Below are 21,131 nucleotides of genomic sequence, written 5' to 3'. Positions count from 1 at the left end.
GTTTGTGTAATGGTAGGATGCATGTCTATGCGTCGAGGCAGTGAATGACTTGGAAAGAGGTTTACTCAGTGCATGATTCAGAGATTTGGTATATTATTTCCGGCGGAGGAAAGGCAATCAGACTACGAACGTTCAGGTCTGGGCTGATGGAGAAACGAGACTTGGTATTTTCAGGCGTGGTGGAATTTTCATCTGTGATGTGGTGTCGTCATCCTTGATTGAATGTGTTAAGTTCGCCGGTGTTATGGTCTTCTTCAATTCGCCTTTGGGGCAGGGTATTGTGAAATGGTGTCAGGGAAGTGGTTGTCAGAGATCGCGGGGTGCAGTGGTTTAGGATCGAATCGATGTTCCTAGTGTTGATGGATCGAGAAGGATGATCTTCAGAGAGGTTTAAAGTTGGTAGCGATCTATTGGTTCAAGTGCTACAGAGACGGATTTTGATTTAAGGCAACAACTGGGCAGCGGAGGATGGGGGAGGTGTCTGGCAGTGGATAAACTTCTAGAAAGCCAAGTGTGAAAAACAAGAGTCGAGTAGTTGCTTAAAGGAGTGAGTTTGACCAAAGTGGGAGAGTGACAGAGCAGTATATGAGTTCTATGGTAGGATGACTACACGCCTTGAGAAAGTTTAGAGTGATTTGGGATTCATGGTGGACAGTGGCTCGGTCTACGGGCTTAATTTGGAATATTGGCTGTTATACGTAGGAAGGTTGGATACAAAAAAAAAAAGTTGCTTGATATGGAGAAGGATACAACAGGACTTTGGATTAGGATGTATTGTCACACCTTTAATTAATGTCCATGAGGAATGAACGGACTTGTACAGCTGGTGAATGAGCACGAGCTCAGGATGGGTTACTGATTTCGTAGTAATTGTACCCAGTGCAGCGACATTGGATGATGTCGACATTGAGTTTCCACAGGTGGGTTATCTTTTGCGAGCAGGTTAGCAGTTGCGTGGTGTTGATGAAGCTTCTACGAAGAATTTCTACTGACTATTCAGGAAGAGGTCGAATATATGCATGTGGCTAGTAATTCAGAGTGGCCATGAAGAGTTTAACAGAAAGGTTTCAAGAAATTTGGTGGGTTAATTGTGCAAGATCATGTCAATGGGGGAAGGAATCTTGGTGGGTTCCAGAGTTATGCAATGGTATCTTCGAGCTAAGTGGGAGAGCCCCACCTCCTACGATTGGATTGTATGGCTATCTATTTGTAAGGTTTCTGGTTAGCAGCGTATTGAAAGGTTATTACGACTAAGGAAAGAAAACATCAGTGGTAATTTGAGCAAAGGATTTGAGGAATGTACGCTATAATTAGCCTTATCGATTCATGTTCAGGTTTTGGGAAGACTCAGGATTTATGCTTCATGTAGAAGTGAGTTACAAGGAACGTGATTCAGTCGGGTGCTTCTTTAAGAGAGTGTTCATGTGCTACCAGGACTTTGGAATTTGATTATATTCGGGACCAAGTCAGAGTGGGTGACTCCCATCAACGGTCCTAGCAGATTCAAAAGTTAAAGTGTGGTGCCTAAGGATTTTGAATCCGTAGTATGGTTATGTATTGAGCTTTTGCAGTGGATTATGAAAAGTGGCTTGGAGTGTTCTATGCTATCTTCGGTCTGCGGTGTGGCATTGAAGGAATGGGAGAAAATGACTTCGGATTCATAGAGGGATTTTCAGAATACAGGATGAGTGCAGATTTGGGTTCATGATGTTTTGAATAGAGCTATTATTATTTCTAGGGCAAGTCCCGAGTAAATTAGAAGTGGCTCGGTTGGTAATGGTTGAATCAGCATGGTTATTGCAGTGACCAGTTTCTCCAGCGTGAAGTTATACATGTAGTTTGTGGTTGTACACTTGGGCTTGAGCGCTACCATAATTTGGTTGATTTGGCAGGTATTCGATTCATATGACTTTGTTGTGTAAAGGGATTTCCGGAAGAGTTATGGCAGTTTAGATTATGACATGAGGTTGTATTTTCTGCGGTTTGGGAATTTAATTGCCTGTTGCATTGGTTCTTCTAAAATGAGCTAAGTAAAAGGTTTCTATATGATGAAGTATTTATTCTTTTAGTGAATCAGGGGTTATTATGGAATTCTGGTACTCTCACGTATTGGCGTGTTAGGTGCAGTGAGCGGTATGGGAAATTGGAAACTAAGGATCAAGGTTGCGGTTCGGTGTTGACAAAAATGTCACAAGCTCGGATGATCAGGGAAGAATTCAGATGTTTAGAGTAAGCTGGTATTGTCTTTAGCGTCACCTGAGATCGGTGTCCTGTGTAAGAGGCTTTGTGTACTGATTTGCAGCTTCTTGATTTGCTTTATAGCATTAGTGTGGCCGGTGGTTTGGATGTGCAGACTTGTTACCTGGTGCGGAAGGTCGCGGGAGCGTATCCCATAGGAAGATTGTATAAGTGTGACATGTAGTCACCTGATTGATTAAAGATTGAAACCAAGTATAGAGATTTCGTACTATCGCTAATGTGAGAGTTTAGGCCTGAAAGGCGCTCTATTCAGTTGGTTGTGAATTGTGGAAATTTATTCTGGATTCGATGGTTGTTCTTGTGTGTCATAGGAAAAAGGTCATTGTGGATCCTTGAGAGGGTATTTGCCCAAGCATGGTATGATCAGAATCGGTTTGAGGTCCGTTGATGGGTCCAGATGTGGATGTGTATTCTACACCAGCATGGGTGTATTCATTCAGCATAGCATTCCTTATGGAGGAGTATTCGGGCGTGGGATGTTAATTTCATTAGCAGCTATTTCTTGTAATACTCTATTGTGCCATGTGGGTCGTGAGTCGGCTTGATTATTTGTACAATGTGTTGAGGTCCCGTGTAGCGGTGGTGTTATGTGAGCAGGATGGTTCTTGAGATGCAGATCATATATCGCACCTTAGTTGTGCTTGAGTTTTATAGCATATGACGCTACCCGTCTCCTCAGGATTTGTATTATGCACTTGGTGTGCTTATGGTTGATATTCAGGCAATTTCATGAATATGAGTGTTACGGCTCGATGTGTGTTTTCCTTAGATTATTATGTGTGGATCGGGTGGCACGCCGCCATGGGTATATGGTTGGATCGAGTGGCACGCCACCACGGAGATGTTGTTTGGATCGGGTTGCATGCCGCAACGGGTATCATGGTTGGATCGGGTTGCATGCCGCAACGGTGTCATGTGCGGGTCGGGTTGTACGCCACAATAGTATGATGTTGATTACAGTTTCCCATATCTATTATTATGTGTTTTGCTTTTCATTTCCCGAGGAAGGTTCATAACATCTTTTCGGCTGTTTAAATTAGTTACGTGGGTTGAGTAGTTCATTCTAGAGTTCGTTTTCCTTATATATCACATTCGCGTTTGCAGCTTGTTAGCACAATGTGGCATCATATGAGGCTTTTATAGTATCTGAGGTGGCTTATTACCTGAGCAGCTTGTACTGGATGAAACGAGATTTATTAGACCTGGGATCAGTGCGATCAGATTTATATAAGGCATATTAAAAAGTAAATATTGTTATTCAGTCCAGAATGAGGTAATGGTTCTTGTTCAGAGGAGAAACTCAATGATTTGTTGACTTGGCAGTTGGTTATGAATTTTTACACATCTCTTCCATTGTGGCAGCATTACAAGAGTTGGAACGGGACTTATATGTGTTATGAGGTGTGTTATGGGCATCAGATTCGTGGAATTTCGGCTATTGTTATTGGAGGACGTTATTGTGGTCATGTGAATTATGTGATGCAGGGCGTGAATTCAGCAAAGGTATGCAATCATGTATTGGCACATCGTGTAGTGATGGATACAGTGTTAGTATGTTGGAAACAGACCTGGTAGAGGATTTCAGATGTTGGAATTTGGCTCTAAGGCTTATTTGACTAGATAAAAGGGAGGATTTTCAGGTTTGCTCGAGCAAATGTGCTCAACTGGGTTGTGGTAGCACGGGTAGGTTCACAAGGTATTAAACAATGATTTCTGACAACTCCAGAGCAGTTCTTAGCACGTTCGGGGACGAACGTATGTTTAAGTGAGTGAAAATGTAACGACCCGACCGGTCATTTTGATCTCTAGCGTGTCGTTCGGCTTTTTGAGGCCTTGTGTAGCTTCACTTCAGATATTATGACTTGTACGCATGGTCGGAATTGAATTTCGGGAAGTTCGAAGTTGATTTGGAAAGAGAATTCTAATTTCGGAAGCCTTAAGTTGGAGGAATTGACTAAAGTGTGATTTTTGAGTAAACGACATCGGAACTGGGATTTAAAGGTTCCAATAGGTTTGTATGATGATATTGTACTTGGGCGTATGTCCGGATCGGGTTTTGGATGAACCAAGAGCATTTCGGCGCCTATTGTAGAAGTTGGCATTTTGGAAGAATTTCATAAATTTGGGTTGAAGTGTATTTCAATGTTATAGATGTCTGTTTGGGATTTGGAGTCTAGGAATAGCTCCGTAAGGTGATTCTGGTATTGGGAGCGCATCCGGATGTGGATTTGAAGGCCAGTAGGTCATTTTGAGGTCATTTGGCGAAAGTTAGAAATTTGAAGGTTTTTTGAGAAGTTTGACCGGAAGTGGACTTTTTGATATCGGGGTCGGAATCCGATTCCAGGAGTTGGAGTAGGTCCATAATGTTGAATTTAACTTGTGTGAAAAATTTGAGACCAATCAGACGTGATTTGATAGGTTTCGGCATCGAATGTAGAAGTTTGAAGTTCTAAAGTTCATTAAGCTCGAATTAGGGTGCGATTCATGATTTCGATGTTGTTTGGTGTGATTTGAGGCCTCGAACAAGTTTGTGTTATGTTATGGTACTGGTTTGGGTGATTGGACAGGGTCTCGGGGGCCTCGGGTGTGTTTCGGGGTGGTTTCAGACCAAAATGGAATGATTTGTTGTTGTTGTTGTTATTGCTATCTGGTTTCCATCTTCGCGAACGCGAAGGGACTCATGCGTTCGCGAAGGAGGCTTTTGGGGTCTGCTGGATTTTTCCCATCGCGTTTACTGGATTTTTCCCATCGCAAACGCGATGGGGGAGACGCGAACACGGTGAAGGGCTCGATGGACCTACACGAACGCGATTGGGCAGTCGCGAACGTGTAGAAGGAGGTAAGGATCCGGGCCTAAGGCTGTTTGGCCTACGCGAATGCGAGGCCGGGTGTGCGATCACGAAGCAGTGAGGGAGGAAGGCTTCGCAAACACGTCATGTGGAACGCGAACGCGAAGAAGGTTTTTCTGGGTGGATGGCTTTTGGCCTTCGCGATCGCGAGAGTGTTTCTGCGATCGCGAAGAAGGGCAGTGTCATTTTAAAGACGGGATTTGGCCCAGTTTCCTTCATATTTCATTTTGGTTGGGCAATTTTTGGAGCTTTCGAAGAGGAGATTTCATCATCTATTATGAGGTAAGTTATTCCCGCACATTGTGAGTTAAATACATGGGTTGTATATGGATTTATACATGAAAATTTATGAAAATTTAGGATTTTGAAGGAAAACCTAGAAATTTATATTTTGGATTTTGACCACGAAATTGGACATGGAATTTAGAATAAATTATATATTTGAGTTTGTGATGCCATGGGTAATGTTTATCATCGAAAAATTTCAGAATTCGGGCATGTGGGCCCGAGGGTGATTTTTATCGACTTTTCAAGCGGAGTTAAAAAATGGTGAAAATAGAATTATAATGAGTATTAGAGTATATATTTATGGATTTGCACCTTTATTGACTAGTTTTAGAGCGATGGGCATTGGTTTTTATTGTTGGAAAGGCTTTGGAGCCGGTTACGGAATTTCGGAGCTAGGTAAGTCTCCTTTCTAACTTTGTAAGATGGAATTAACCTCATAGGTGAATCAAATCATTATGTGTTTCTATTTGTGGGGGCTACGTACGTACGAGGTGACGAGAGTCCGTGCGTAGCTACTATTATGCTTATATCCGGGTAGTCTAGGACACATATCATGTTGTACATGTGATGTCTGTGCCCTACTTATTAATTTAATCGTTTAAAATATTTAGAAACTCTATAGAGGAATTGTAAAAAGGTTAAACTTCATTTACTTGACCGTTAAATGGAAATTTATAATTCTTGGAATATGTGCCCCTTAATAAATCTTGAATTGGTTTTTTAATGTATTTTTCTCTTTTGTGGAGTGGGCCGAATGCCTCGGTAGCAGATAGATGCATCTATGGTTCGCGTCATTCGACCCTCGGCAGTGCACACTTTAAATATTTATGTTAGATCGGGTTGTACGACCTCGGCATGATTTGCACACTATTGAATCGGTTGCTCTGGAATTTATGATAATTGATATTGCTTCATTGGCCTGAGATACAAAAAATGATAAACGACGAAAAAATAAATTTGGAGATTTCTTATTAACAAAATAATTGTTACTTATTTCATGATATTAAGCTTACATCCGTTCTACGTAATTCATGCGTACTTATATCATTGATATTTTATTTATAGCCCATAGTAAGTGTCGGAGTCGATCCCTCATCACTACTTCTTCGAGGTTAGGCGGGATACTTACTGGGTATGCGTTGATTTACATACTCATACTACACTTGCTGTACATTTTTGTGCAGATACATATATATCTAGTGACCTTGTGGGCGCAGAGACGCAGTTATTGCGGGGACTTAGGTGAACTGCATTCTATACTACGAGCCGCAGTGTCGCGCCCCAAACTCAGGGAGCGCGACCGGCACTCAACCGAGTAAACCCGGCTGAGCAAGTCTGTTAGATTTCCTTCTACACAAATTCATCCCTGAATAAAGAGGAGATGTATTCCATTAATCAATTACTGAAAAGATTTCATTAACCACTTCCATTTCATTCCCATTAACAACATCATTCAATATTTACAAAAGAGTACAAGTTTGTAGATATAATGAAAAATATGTTTGCCAAATACCAACATTTCTAGTTCAATTCCCCACATCAAACACCACCCACAACCTGTCTACGGAGCTTCGAAGTACAACAGAAGAGTAGTATGGAACTGCCAGCAACAAGGCGCCGGCTATACCTTAAAACACAATGTACAACTTAAATGACATCAGGACCGGAATAGAGTAGGGCTCACCAAAACTCGCTGAATAGAGAGTGACTGCTAACGAGGACCAAAGTTACCCGCAGATGAACCATCTGCATCCATTGAAGATGCAGCGCCCCCGGCAAAAGGGACGTTAGTACATATGGAATAGTACTAGTATGTAAAGTTAATTGTCCACATTCAAAATAGAATACAGATGTAAGAAAGGAAAAACTATGGAAACAACAATCAACAATCAATGATATTCAAATGCCAAGTTAAAATATAATAATTCCCAAATTATGAAGATAACACTGTGAAGCGATAATCAAAATATGATGATAAAATTATTTTTGGTTGGGAGATCTTTAGCACCGATATACCCGATCAGCTGGGCCGTGTCATCCGAGACATCAACCACAATCACAATTTCAATTACGATTTCCAGCACAATCACCACCATGTGTGCGGCATGGTGTCTAATCACGACCCGATCGGCTAGGCCATCTCACCACAATGTCGTGTGGATCGACATCATCCTTTTCTATCAATCATCTCATCTCAATTAAGAGGAATAATTTTATCATAACAATCTCATCCCAAATAAGGAGAATAATTACAATCCACTCCTACACCGGCACGTGTAGTTTCGAAGTTAGGTTATTTCAACCTACCCTTCCTTGGTGACTATCGATACTCCCAAAAATATTATTGATTTTCTTACAAAGGAAACAATAATACAAATGCATTTACCTCATAACCTTTCATACCATATATAACCTCATTGACACTTTCAACATCATTATTTCATTGGCTCTCTTGGCCATACATATAATTCTTTATTCATGGCACAATGGCCGTATTTCATATTCAACACTTTCATTCCTTCCCTTTCATGGATCATCATCATAAGTATCAACAAATAGAATATTCTAGAAATCACAACCTTAGGTTCATTAGTAATGAAGGCTTTAAATACAATGGATTCCTTTTCAAGAAATGGAGTAAAATGATTGGCAATCGAAGCACAAGTTAAAATCATAAATAAGTAACACATCATTTATTCTTGAAATACTTCTCCCCAAAAAGGGCAATGCACAATATCAACTCACGAATATGTAAGAACGCAAAACACATCGAAACTACTTACAAAGCATAGCATTAGTTAAAACAGCCACATATAAGCATCACTTGAGTTTATAAGCTTTTAGGCAATTCTATTTTCGAAGTCAATTTCGAAATAGTTGAATCAAAGCTCATTTCATAATCTTTCTCACATCATCTCATTTCATTGGCACCATTGGCCACAAGTATAACTTTCACTCTTGGCACGTTGGCCACACTTTATATCTCCAATTCACTTATTTCACTTCCAACCATATTTATAGATTATCAACAATAAGATATTTTCAATCAAAACTTTAGGCACACATATGAGAAATTAAGAGTCTTAAGCATAATGAGATTTTCTCATACAATTTGGCATCATAACTTTCATTTGAAACACGACTCAAAGACATAGCATTTTAATATACATATCATTCTTGAACACATTCCCAAAGGATAACATAACGTGATAGGAACATTCAGAACACGTTTTGAATACATAATTCTCGACCCTTTACTTATTCGGGACAATCGAATTTATTGGGAACAACCTGGAACATAGAATAAATAACTTGAGCCAACAATACTTGAAACATACGGGAAGATCATGAAATTCATTTCTAAAGAAGTAATTTAGCCAACATACCTCAAATTCTTCCCTAATGATACTACAACGCTCCACTACACTAAGCAACTTCAATCTACAATAACAACATCCAATGGAACCAATATTAGTAACAAATTCTATAGTTTAGGCCCTTTAGGCATTTTATCAAATACCTAGTAGGCATGAATCTTTACATCTCTTATCCATAGAATTAGTTCATCCAACTACTACCATTTACCAACAATTTATCCCACCATCATTCTTAAACAATTTATAACTTCCAACATCACATACATGACCATCCATCCACACTCAACCAACAAAATTTCATCAAATAATCACCTTTCAATCTCCACAATGGTTATGTATTTAAATTGGAAACTTATGGCTTCAATTACCATACCATAAGTTTTAATACTTAATTCATACTTATATACCCATAATATATCCATACATGAAAGTCTAAGGGTGTAGGATTACCTTTTGGAAGAAATCTTGCAAAACCCTCCTTTGAGTTCTTGAAGAAATTTCTTGGAAATTTATGTATCTTATGGAGGATTGAGCTAGTTTTAGGGTGGAATTGATGGAATGAAACACTAAATTAGTAGGGATTACTCACCTTGAAGATGGGGGGAGTTTGAGGTCTTGAGAGAGTGGAGAAAAATCCCAAATTTCGGCCAAGAAAAATGGGGTAAAATGAATCCCGAATGAGTATGCAACGTTTCGGGCGCCACAAGTGGTGTGGGGGCGCTGCCAGTGGCGCTGGTTCCAGTACTTGAACGAAATCCCAGCGCCAGGGATAGCGCCCCGCGCTACCCTAGGCGCTTGCGATGTGAAATCATTTTTATCTTGCCCGAAAATTGGCATAACTCTCTCATACGATGTCCGAATTCGATGATTATTTTTGCTATGGCTCCGTAATTTCAATACGGATCTAATGCTACAATCAAAACTGAATTTGGAGCTCATTTTCTTAATGTGATACTACTTATACTTGAAGAAACTACGTCGTTGAAATGCTTTTGATGTCAAAATAATGCGATTCTACCCCATAGGTCTCCTTTGATACTCGAATAAGTTATTTCCGAATACCGTTGTCACACTTTAAAATATTATATCATTAGGAAATTTTAACGGGGCCTTACACGCAGCCAACAGAATCTCTTTCAGAGTATTTATATTTCTCCCATCCAAATTTGTATTCCGGACAGATGTTGTATTTTATTTTACATTCCTAGTTGAGGCTCATGTACTTGTGACACCGGGTTTTAGGGTGATTATGGTTTGTCCTGTATTGAAATTGTTAAAAATATTATTATTTACTCTGTAAATTCCATCTTTTACTATTTAATTGAAGGAAAATATGATTTCAAAAATATTAAAATGAGACCCAAATTAAGTATTTATTTTTGGCTTGTCTGACAGCGGTGTCCGGCGCTATCACGACATTTAATGGATTTTAGGTCGTGACAAAGGACATCCAGGACAGGGCATGAGTGCGTCAAACTCATCTCATAAATCTCTGAGTTTTGAGAAATAATTAGTAACATTCATGGTACCCTGAGTTAGGGTGTGTATTTCCCTATGAAGGTGAAGTACTCTAGATTCATTCACCTTATCAAACATTTCCTTCAAGTCTTCCCACACTTTGATATACAACACTACTCAACAAGCCTGGTCGCACAACATAATGTGATAGGAACATTCGGAACACGTTTTGAATACATAATTCTCGACACTTTGCTTATTCGGGACAATCAAATTTATTGGGAACAACTCGGAACATAGAATAAGGAACTTGAGCCAACAATACTTGAAACTTACAGGAAGATCATGAAATTCATTTCTAAAAGAGTAGTTTAGCCAACATACCTCAACTTCGTCCCTAATGATACTACAATGCTCCACTACACTAAGCAACTTCAATCTACAATAACAACATCCTATGGAACCAATATTAGTAACAAATTCTATAGTTTAGGCCCTTTAGGCATTTTATCAAACACCTAGTAGGCATGAATCTTTACATCTCTTACCCGTAGAATAGTTCATCCAACTACTACCATTTACCAATAATTTATCCCACCATCATTATTAAACAATTTATAACTTCCAACATCACATACATGACCATCCATCCATACCCAACCAACAAAATTCCATCAAATAATCACCTTTCAATCTCTACAATGGTTATGTATATAAATTGAGAACTTATGGCTTCCAATCACCATACCATAAGTTTCAATACTTAATTCATACTCATATACCCATAATATATCCATACATGAAATTCTAAGGGCGTAGGATTACCTTTTGGAAGAAATCTTGCAAAACCCTCCTTTAAGTTCTTGAAGAAATTTCTTGAAAATCTATGTATCTTATGGAGGATTGAGTTAGTTTTAGGGTGGAATTGATGAAATGAAACACCAAATTAGTAGGTATTACTCACCTTGAATATGGGGGGAGTTGGAGATCTTGAGAGAGTGGAGGAAAACCCCAAAGTTCGGCCAAGAAAAATGGGGTAAAATGAACCCCGAATGAGTATATAGCATTTCGGGCGCCATAGTTGGCGTGGGGGCGCTGCCTGTGGCACTGATTCTAGTACCTGAAAGAAATCTCAGTGCCAGGGATAGCGCCCCGCACTACCCTAGGCGCTGGCGATGGAAAATCGTTTCTATCTTGCCCGAAAATTGCATAACTCTCTCATACGATGTCCGAATTCGACGATTCTTTTTGCTATGGTTCCGTAATTTCAATACGGATCTAATGCTTTAATCAAAACTGAATTTGAATCTCATTTGCTTAATGTGATGCCACTTATACTTGAAGAAACGACGTCGTTGAAAAACTTTTGATGTCAAAATAATGCGGTTCCACCCCATATGTGTCCTTTGATACTCGAATAAGTTATTCCCGAATACCGTTGTCATACTTTAAAATATTAAATCATTAAAAAATTTTAACGGGGCCTTACACGCAACCAGCAGAGTCTCCTTCAGAATATTTATATTTCTCCTGTCCAAATTTGTATTCCGGACATATGTTGTATTTTATTTTACATTCCTAGTTGAGGCTCATGCACTTGTGACACCGGGTTTTGGGGTGATTATGGGTTGTCCTGTATTGAAATTGTTAAAAATATTATTATTTACTCTGTAAATTCCATCTTTGACTATTTAATTAAAGGAAAATATGATTTCAAAAATATTAAAATGAGACCCAAATTAAGTATTTATTTTTGGCTTGCCTGACAACGGTGTCCGGCTCCATCACGACATTTAATGAATTTTGGGTCGTAACAAAGGACATCCAGGACAGGGCATGAGTGCGTCAAACTCATCCCATATATCTCTGAGTTTTGAGAAATAATCAGCAACATTCATGGTACCCTGAGTTAGGGTGTGTATTTCCATATGAAGGTGAAGTACTCTAGATTCATTCACTTTATCAAACCTTTTCTTCAAGTCTTCCCACACTTTGTGAGCATTAGAAGCATATTCAACACTACTCAACAAGCCTGGTCGCACAATATTCATTATCCATGACAGAATTACTGCATTAACCTTTTTCCATTGGTCATGCAATTCATGCTCAAACTTAGACTTAGGGTACCTTCCGTACACAAAACCTAACTTGCTCTTACCTATAGGCCTACTCCATATAGCATAGTTGTCTTAACCAGCTAATTGAAGAGAAATCAGAGAACTACTTAGAGTATCTATAAGTTGTAGGTAAAGAGGATGATTGTGGTCGATTGACGAGAAGTTGGTTGCACTAGAAGTAGGAGAGACAATCGCATAATCTGTAATCGGCATTTTAGCCGTTTCGAGTTGTAATTCCACGCAATTCCAGTAATTTTTAAACCTTAACTTTCAATTCTCTATCACTCTGAGACAATTCAACACTGTGTGACTGAATTAAGGTGAGACGAGAAGAAATTGAGCGAAAGTTTGAGCTTAGATCGAAGATGCAAGCTTTGATACCATATTAACTTCCATGGCTATGGCGGTTAAGCTGGAGAGGAAAATGAGAGAACTCGATAGAACAGTAAGCATAGAGAGAGAGTAACTGATTCTGTTGAACCGTAAAAAATGACTGTACAAACTAATTTGTTGCTACAGTATTTTATTTATACACATTTGTATATTAACTAACTAACCAACTTTGTTAACTATTATAATAAACTTAACCATAGTTAGATAGACTTGAGTACACTTAACAATTTTTGCCGCATTACCTTCACCACTGCACACACCTTCTCCGGCCACCTCGCTCGACTTGGGCCATCCGCGACCAGGTAACAATCTTCTTCTCTTCTCCTAGTCTGTCTTCTCTCATCCTCTCCGCAATTCTCCCCCTAGTTCCCTAGTTCTGTAGGGGTGTGAGTTTTATGTCTGCTGGTGAATTCAGGGTGATGCGATGACTGAATTGTGGTGTTGGGTGTGCTCTTTTCCTATGAACTTGAATTCCCACGTGGATTTGGGGGGGGGGGGGGGGGGGGGTTGTCGGGGTACTTTCGCTTGAGCGAAACGCACTCACTAAACTACACACAACATGTTTGATGAATTGTCGTAGTGGACAAAGTGAGCCCGCTGGTGAAGTTCTGAGTAACCACGGCCTACTTGACTAGGGTAGAGCATGAACTTAGTGATGGGTGTGCGTGCGTACTGTCATGGGCCGTTGTTGGCAGTGCAAGTTAGCACACCTGAATGTTAGTTGATAGTTTGGCACGATTGTTGGATGTATTATTTGTTTGCCTGAGTCCTGCTGCCGTGCTTTCTCAATATCACTCTCAATTGGACTATTAAAAGAAGATGTTATATGCCAATTAGAACTGCCTAAGTCTATTTTAGTTGGAAAATAATAAGGAGGATAAGTATATGTCGCGTACTGCCATGGACTTAAATTGATATTATCTTGTATGTTATTGTGTTTCAATTGTGATACCGAGCTGAATTTGGAAGTCAACTTGAGGTTTGTAAGTGTTACGCCCTGTCTCGACTTTCTTATGAAATCATCATCCTTTTATAATAATTTCTCTTCTTTATTGTTTCAGAATCCATCAAGTTTGCTGCTGCTAATGGGCATAAGATGGCCAAGGGTTTTAACGCCGAAGCAGCTCTCACAGATAATACAGAGCCAGAAGAATCCACTAAAAGCGCTTCAAGTCTTTGACGAAGCAAAATTCAAGTATCCAACTTACCATCATAATGGTCCTGTCTATGGCACTATGATTAATATTTTAGGCAGATCAGGTAGAACAGCTGAAATGAAGAGAGTAATTAATCAGATGAAAGATGACTCATGTGAGTGTCATGACTCAATATTTGTGAGTGCCATTAGAAGTTATGCACAAGCTGGATTAACAAATGAAGCCATGTCTCTTTTTAAGTCTCTTCCGGAGTTCAATTGTATAGATTGGACAAGATCTTTGAATACGCTTTTGGAGATATTGGTAGAAGAATCTAAGCTAGAATCAGTTTGTCAGTTATTCCTTGAGAACTCTTATAGATGGGAAGTGAAGTCTCGGGCCTATTTCTTAAATTTGTTGATGAATGTTCTTTGTAGAATGAAACGGTCAGATCTTGCATTGCATATTTTCCAAGAGATGAGTTACCAGAACTGCTATCCAAACAAAGAGAGTTATAGGATCTTGATGAGGGGTCTGTGTGAAGAAAAGCGGCTCAATGAGGCTACTCATCTGTTGTACTCAATGTTCTGGAGGATATCTCAGAAGGGTAGTGGTGAAGATGTTGTTGTATATCGGACTCTATTGGAAGCATTATGTGACAATGAAGAAGGGGAGGAAGCCATTAATATTCTCGGCAAGGTACTGCGGAAAGGACTTAAAGCTCCGAAAAGATGCTACAAGCAGATTGATCATTTTCGATGCCAAAATGGTGCTGATACAGAAGATATGAAAGTATTGATTAATGAAGCTCTGATAAGAGGCATAGTTCCCAGTTCAGATAGCTACAGTGCAATGGCTGTTGACTTCTACCCTGAAGGAAAGATTGATGAAGGTAACAAGGTTCTGACGGAAATGCATCACAGAGGCTTCAAACCATCGGTGGGGATTTATGAAGCTAAGGTAGCTGCATTGTGTAGTGATGGCCAGGTTGATGAAGCAGTTGCGGTCATTGATTCTGAGATGATGCGGAAAAACTGTGTTCCAAATATTCAGTTGTATAATGGTGTTATAAAAGGCCTATGCCATGAAAGAAAATCTACTTCAGCTGTTAAGTATTTGGAAAGGATGTCTAGGCAAGTAGGATGCGCGCCAAACTATGAGACTTATGAAACTTTGGTAGATGGGTTATGTAAAGATGGTAAATATGTTGAAGCAAGTAAGATATTGGAGCAAATGTCAAGCAATTCCTTTTGGCTTAGAGTTGAGACTTTGAATTCTCTTATCCAAGGTCTTTGCCAAGTAGGTGATTTACACACTGCAATAATGTGTTTGGAGGACATGATCTCTCTAGCCTCGACTCCAAATATCCAAGTGTGGCAGTCATTACTAGATGCAATCTGTTGTGAAAATTCTGGCATCGAAAAGCAGCTACAGACCTTATTATAGTTTTTAACTGCAGCTGTATTGCTAGATATAATTTTTTCGCCCGTAATACACATTTTCTGCTTAATCCTTCCTAGCATTCCTTTTTATTATCTCTTTTCCCTTTTCCTGAGCTCTGAATTTTAGTTACTTGTCTTGATACATTTGCCAAAACTCCTAATTTCTCTCTCTTAGATCTACCAATCAAATGCCAAAAACAAAAGTAGAATGATGAATAATAATCAAATCGAGTCAAGAACACTTACCCAATCCATGTATGTGAAAATCGCCTCAATTGGGGTGTGACAATACAGATACTATAGAGTTAATACCAAAATGGTGGTATTATCTATCAGAGGCGGGATAGATAATCCATGGAATATCCCGAACTTCATATTCAATATACCGTAATTATTCGTACAAGTCAACTTAATTATTCGCTAATGAGATGCAAGTCGTGGCATCCTTATTTTTTTTCTCCGCTTTTAATATTTTTCTGTAAATTATTTTTTCTGTCACCAGAAAAAAGCTAACCACTAAGTACTGGCCTATTATTTATTTGGACTATGCTATATCATCTTAGTGGCTAACCATGAAGACATTATAGAAAAGTTCGAGCCCATATTTTGACTTAGCTATAATCTTAGTGGGTGCCAATAACACAAACCTAAAGCGATAATATTATGTTGCTATATAAAAACCAGAGCTCCCTACTCAATATGCAAGTCAAGTTTAAGTTCTTTTCATTCTTTCTCCAAGTATTGTTGGCTGCATAAGCAAAATGACAAGCATAGGGAAGCTGGGGCAATGGCCTTTACTTGTAACTGCTTTGGCAATTTGCTTTATAGCCAGCACTGTTGTTGCTGATTACTCTTATGGGTATGCTTCTCCCTCACCTTCTTATAACTCTAAGAAGTATTACAAATCACCATCTCCACCAAAGTACCTAGTACCTACTCCTTACTATAAGTCACCTGCTATTGCAAAGCACTACTACAAGTCACCAGCTCCCGCAAAATACTACAAGTCGCCGGCTCTCGCAAAATACTATAAGTCGCCAGCTCCTTCGAAGAACTACTACAAGTCGCCATCACCTGCAAAGTACTACAAAGCGCCAGCTCCCGCAAAATACTACAAGTCGCCAGCTCCTTCAAAGAACTACTACAAGTCGCCATCACCAGCAAAGTACTACAAATTGCCTGCTCCCTCTAAATATTATAAGTCACCGCCGCCACCAAAATATTACAAGTCCCCAGTTTACTACAAATCTCCACCACCACCAACTTATTATGAGAAATCACCTTCGTATTACAAGTCACCTCCTCCAACATACTATGAGCAATCACCTAAGTCACCTCCACCCCCACCAAAATACTACGAGCAATCACAATCTTCTTACAAATCTCCTCCACCTCCACCAAAATACTATGAGCAACCATCGTCATACAACTCTCCACCACCACCACCAAAATACTATGAGCAATCACCAATCAATTATAAGTCTCCACCTCCACCGTACTACAAAGAATCTACACCTTCCTACAAATCTCCTCCACCTCCACCAAAATACTACGAGCAATCACCTATAACTTACAACTTACCATCTCTTCCAAAGACTTATGAAAAATCGCCATCATACTTCTCACCTCCACCACCAACAAACTACTATAAGCAAACTCCCGTCTATGCCTCACCTCCACCACCTGCAAAATACGAGCATGCCACCTATGTTTCACCTCCCCCAGCAACCTACTACTAATATTAATCAAACCATTCACTTCAATCAATTTTCACCATTTCTTTGATTTTTAGATCCTTTTCATCCTCCTATTTGGAGGATTTCTATTTTCTCTCCCAAAATCTTATGCGTGCTTCCCCAAAGGGTCGGCTTCTGTTGCTGTGTGCTCATTTTAATATATAATTTGCATTATTTGATATTCAAGATCCTCGAGATCTCAAACAGTACTTTGGCTCATTGTATCAATTAAGCTCCTTTCGGTGTAATCTCTTGAGAATTTTATTTTAATTGGTTGATAGTATCTTCTTCTTTATTACTACTATAGTTTGTTCTAATCGGGCTATTCTTTTCTCGGTCTATAAGTATATCTCCTGCTCTTCTGTTCGATCCGAACTCTTGTTGAGGAGCGACCACTGCGGAGTTTCGTATTTATTTTTCATAAACCTACTCTAGTAATATAAAAACATACATTACATATTATGTGCGAGAGCGAAACTAGCTTGAACGAGGTGGGTTCAATTGAAATTCATTCATTAAAAAATATGTTGTGTAAATAAGGCAAAAACTATTTTTTTTAGTTACATATTAGTTGTTGAATTCCCTTGACATAATGAAAAGTTCTAACTAATTAAGTGGCAAGGGGGAGTTCAAAAATTTCTTTAGATTACATGTCTAAATTTCAGGTATAACATTTTTGAATCGCCTTATATAAATTCCTAACTTTGCAACTGATTACACGAGCAATGCATTTAAGAATTTCATGAACACTTTTTGCAGCATGAACCCATGCATCAGTCTTGAGCTTTCTAATGTTGAGTCCTCCGATTTCGTCTTGCAGGGGAAGGGTAATCATCAATATATCAGAATGACGTCGTACCCCGACTGAAGGTCAGGGTTGGGACATTTTTGATAGTAGTTGAGATTTATAACGTAGAGTCCAGTGCTTCTTCCCTGAAAACAATTGTTATAACTTGTTTTGAGTGCATAAATATGAAGTATCCTTCCTTTATATAGAGTTAAAACTTCTATACATGGACGGTGTAAAATAATTTTTGCACTATCGGGTAAGTTAAAAGATAATGTACAGGTGCATAAGTCAAATTTCATGAACTGAAGAAGTTAAGTATCGGCCTAATCAAATTAATTTCAATACTTACTCAATGAGCGTGTTTAATCTTCCCCCTCACGAATTGACCTCTGCCCCCAGACGGAGCACCTCTGAACTCTCCAGAGTACCTGAACCGCTTATCTCTCATAATCTGCTCTCGGCTCCGCTGACGCACACCCTCAATCCTCCGGGCTATATCCACAACTCGCTCATAAGAAGTACCCATCTCAACCTCTCGAGCCATAGTGGCCTGAATACCAATATGTAAACCGGCTACAAACCTCCGCACTATCTCCGCCTCAGTAGGGAGTATCATAAGTGCATGGTGAGATAATTCATAAAACCTCGCCTCATAATCAGTCACTGACATCTGACCCTGCTGGAGCTGCTCAAACTGAAACCGCAACTCTTCCCTCTGGGAGGGTAGAATATACCTATCCAGGAAGATACGGGTGAACCTGTCCCAAGTCATGGGAGGAGAATCTACTGGTCTGCCAAGAACATAAGACTGCCACTATCTACGGGCTCTGCCCTCTAGTTGAAAAGTAGTGAAGTCAACCCCATGAGATTCCAATATCCTCATGTTGTGCAGTCTGTCCCTGCAATGATCAATGAAGTCCTGTGGATCCTCATGTCGCTCACCCCCGAAGACAGGGGGATATAATCTAGTCCATCGGTCCAATAATTTCTGAGGATCGGCGGCTACAGCTGGCCTAGGCTCAGGTGTAGCTACTGCCACTGGCTGGACTTCACCCACGGGTAGTGCACCCTGGGTCTGATATACAACAGCTGCCTATCCATCAGCCTGCGCGGTAGGGGTCTGTGCTCCGCCGCCCGCCTGAGATGTGGTTGGGTCTGCTAGAAATAAACCAGTCTGAGTCATATTGTCCATGAACCGCAGCATACGACCCATGACATCCTGAAATCCCGGTGCAGATGTGAAATTCACCGGAGTTGGCTCTGCCACAGGCACCTCATCTTGTTCCTCAACAATGTGGTTCTCTGCTGGACCCACTGGCGGCATAACTGGAATAGTCCTGGGACGTCCTCGCCCTCTACCACAGGATAGAGCCCTCCCTCGGCCTCTAGAAACTGGGGGAGTAGCTCTTCCCTGGCCTGGAACCTCATTCGAGCGCGTTCTCTCCATCTGAGAGAGAATAAAAGAATGATGTTTAGTACTACATTAATTGCACGATGGAATATGAAGAAAGGTAGTTTCCTAACACCCAAGAGCCTCTCGAAATAAGTACAGACGTCTCCGTACCGATCCGCAAGACTCTATTAGGTCTGCTCATAACTTGTGAGACCTATTTGAACCTAGTACTCTGATACCATGTTGTCATGACCAAATTTTACCTATAGGTCGTGATGGCGCCCAACACTACAGCTAGGCAAGCCAAGTTAATAAATTAAGCATATATTGACAAAATTTAAAACCAAAAATAATAATAAAACACAAATTCTACCAATGTGTGTGCCAAGACCTGGTGTCACAAGTGTATGAGCATCTAGTAGATTATACAAAACCTCAAATACTGTCTGAAATAAAATAGACAGAATAATAAAAAAACAATACAAGGAGAGACACTAGTAGCTGCAGAACGGCTCAGAAAGGCAGCTCACCACTATGCCCCTGGATAGCGTGGGTGTAAGACGATAGGTCCCCACTAGTACTTGCCTCAGGTCCTACACAAAAAGTGTAGTATGAGTACGTAAACAACGTGTACCCAGTAAGTATCAAGCCTAATCTCGAAGTGGTAGAGATGAGATGGCCGACTTTGATACTCACTATGGGTCAACAATAATAATTGAAATACAATTAGGATATTTAAATCAGCATGATTTACAGAATTTAAAATAATTTATTTAGTCAGCGAAAATAATCAAATTCCTTCAAATGCAACAATTCTCAATATATTAATTAAATTCCTTCAATTCAAATAATTTCCAATTTATCAATTAAATATCATTTACAGGAATAACAATTAATTCTTTAACAAGCAAGAATAATAATTCATTAAATTCCAAGGATTTTTCAATTTATCAATTAGCTTCGTAAGCTGAAATAAACTATTAAAGTATCGTGTAATTATTATTATTAAGCATGATTTCTGTCGAGGACGTACGGCCCGATCCAGAGTGTCGTGTACACTGTCGAGGGACGTGCGGCGCGATCCATAGATGCATCTATCCTGTCGAGGCATTCGGCCCGCTCCACAAGAAAGGAGGACATTTTTTATGTACCTCAGGAAGGCGAGTATATTTATCATAAGATAAGTTCGGGAGGAGAACAATTTCTTTTAACAATTAATTTATTTAAACAGAAAATCAAGCATATGAGATTTCCATCCTTCAATAACTTTATCTAACAATTCACAATATAGTCATATATATCAATTAATACTAATTAAACAAGAATTACAATTTATACAAGTAATTCATACTTTGAGTCCTAAACTACCCGGACTTTAGCATTTATAGTAGCTACGCACGGACTCTCGTCACCTCGTGCGTACGTATCCCCCGCAATTAGCAACATTTATTCAATTTAATCCCTATGGGATAATTTTCCTCTCACAAGATTAGACAAGAGACTTACCTCGTCTCAAAGTCCACTTTCCGATTATCGCGTCGCGTAAAATTCTCGATTCAATGCCGAAAAATCCGAAACTATCCAAAAGTTATATAAAATAATTAATATATGTTCAATAATTCGAAATTATCTATTAAATAAATTACCCTATCCAAAATGGTAAAATTCCTAAAATTCACCTCGGGCTCACGTGCCCGGATTCTGAAAATTTTCGGATGAAAATGTTACCTTTCAATTACTAGTTATAGTCTACCTATAATCTATGTATTTAACTCAATGAGTGTGGAATTAACTTACCTTTCAATTGCTAGTTGAAATCTCCTCTCAAAAAGCTCCAAAATCGCCCAAGAATGGAAGAAAATGGGCTCAAAATGACTGAGCCCCGATTTCTTT

General features: G+C 39.5%; 1 protein-coding gene across 1 annotated transcript; it reads left to right on the top strand.

Moving 5' to 3' along the window:
* Positions 1-12,353: 12,353 nt before the first annotated feature.
* LOC142164313 (pentatricopeptide repeat-containing protein At1g05600-like) lies at positions 12,354-15,412 on the top strand. The gene is made up of 2 exons (XM_075222257.1): positions 12,354-13,043; positions 13,803-15,412. The coding sequence occupies exon 2, from the start codon at positions 13,827-13,829 to the stop codon at positions 15,321-15,323; it is 1,497 nt and encodes a 498-aa protein (XP_075078358.1). The 5' UTR covers positions 12,354-13,043; positions 13,803-13,826; the 3' UTR covers positions 15,324-15,412.
* Positions 15,413-21,131: the final 5,719 nt, after the last annotated feature.

Source organism: Nicotiana tabacum, chromosome 9 (assembly GCF_000715075.1).
Source record: "Nicotiana tabacum cultivar K326 chromosome 9, ASM71507v2, whole genome shotgun sequence".
NCBI classification, from domain to species: domain Eukaryota; kingdom Viridiplantae; phylum Streptophyta; class Magnoliopsida; order Solanales; family Solanaceae; genus Nicotiana; species Nicotiana tabacum.
This window is presented reverse-complemented; position numbering and strand designations above follow the sequence as displayed.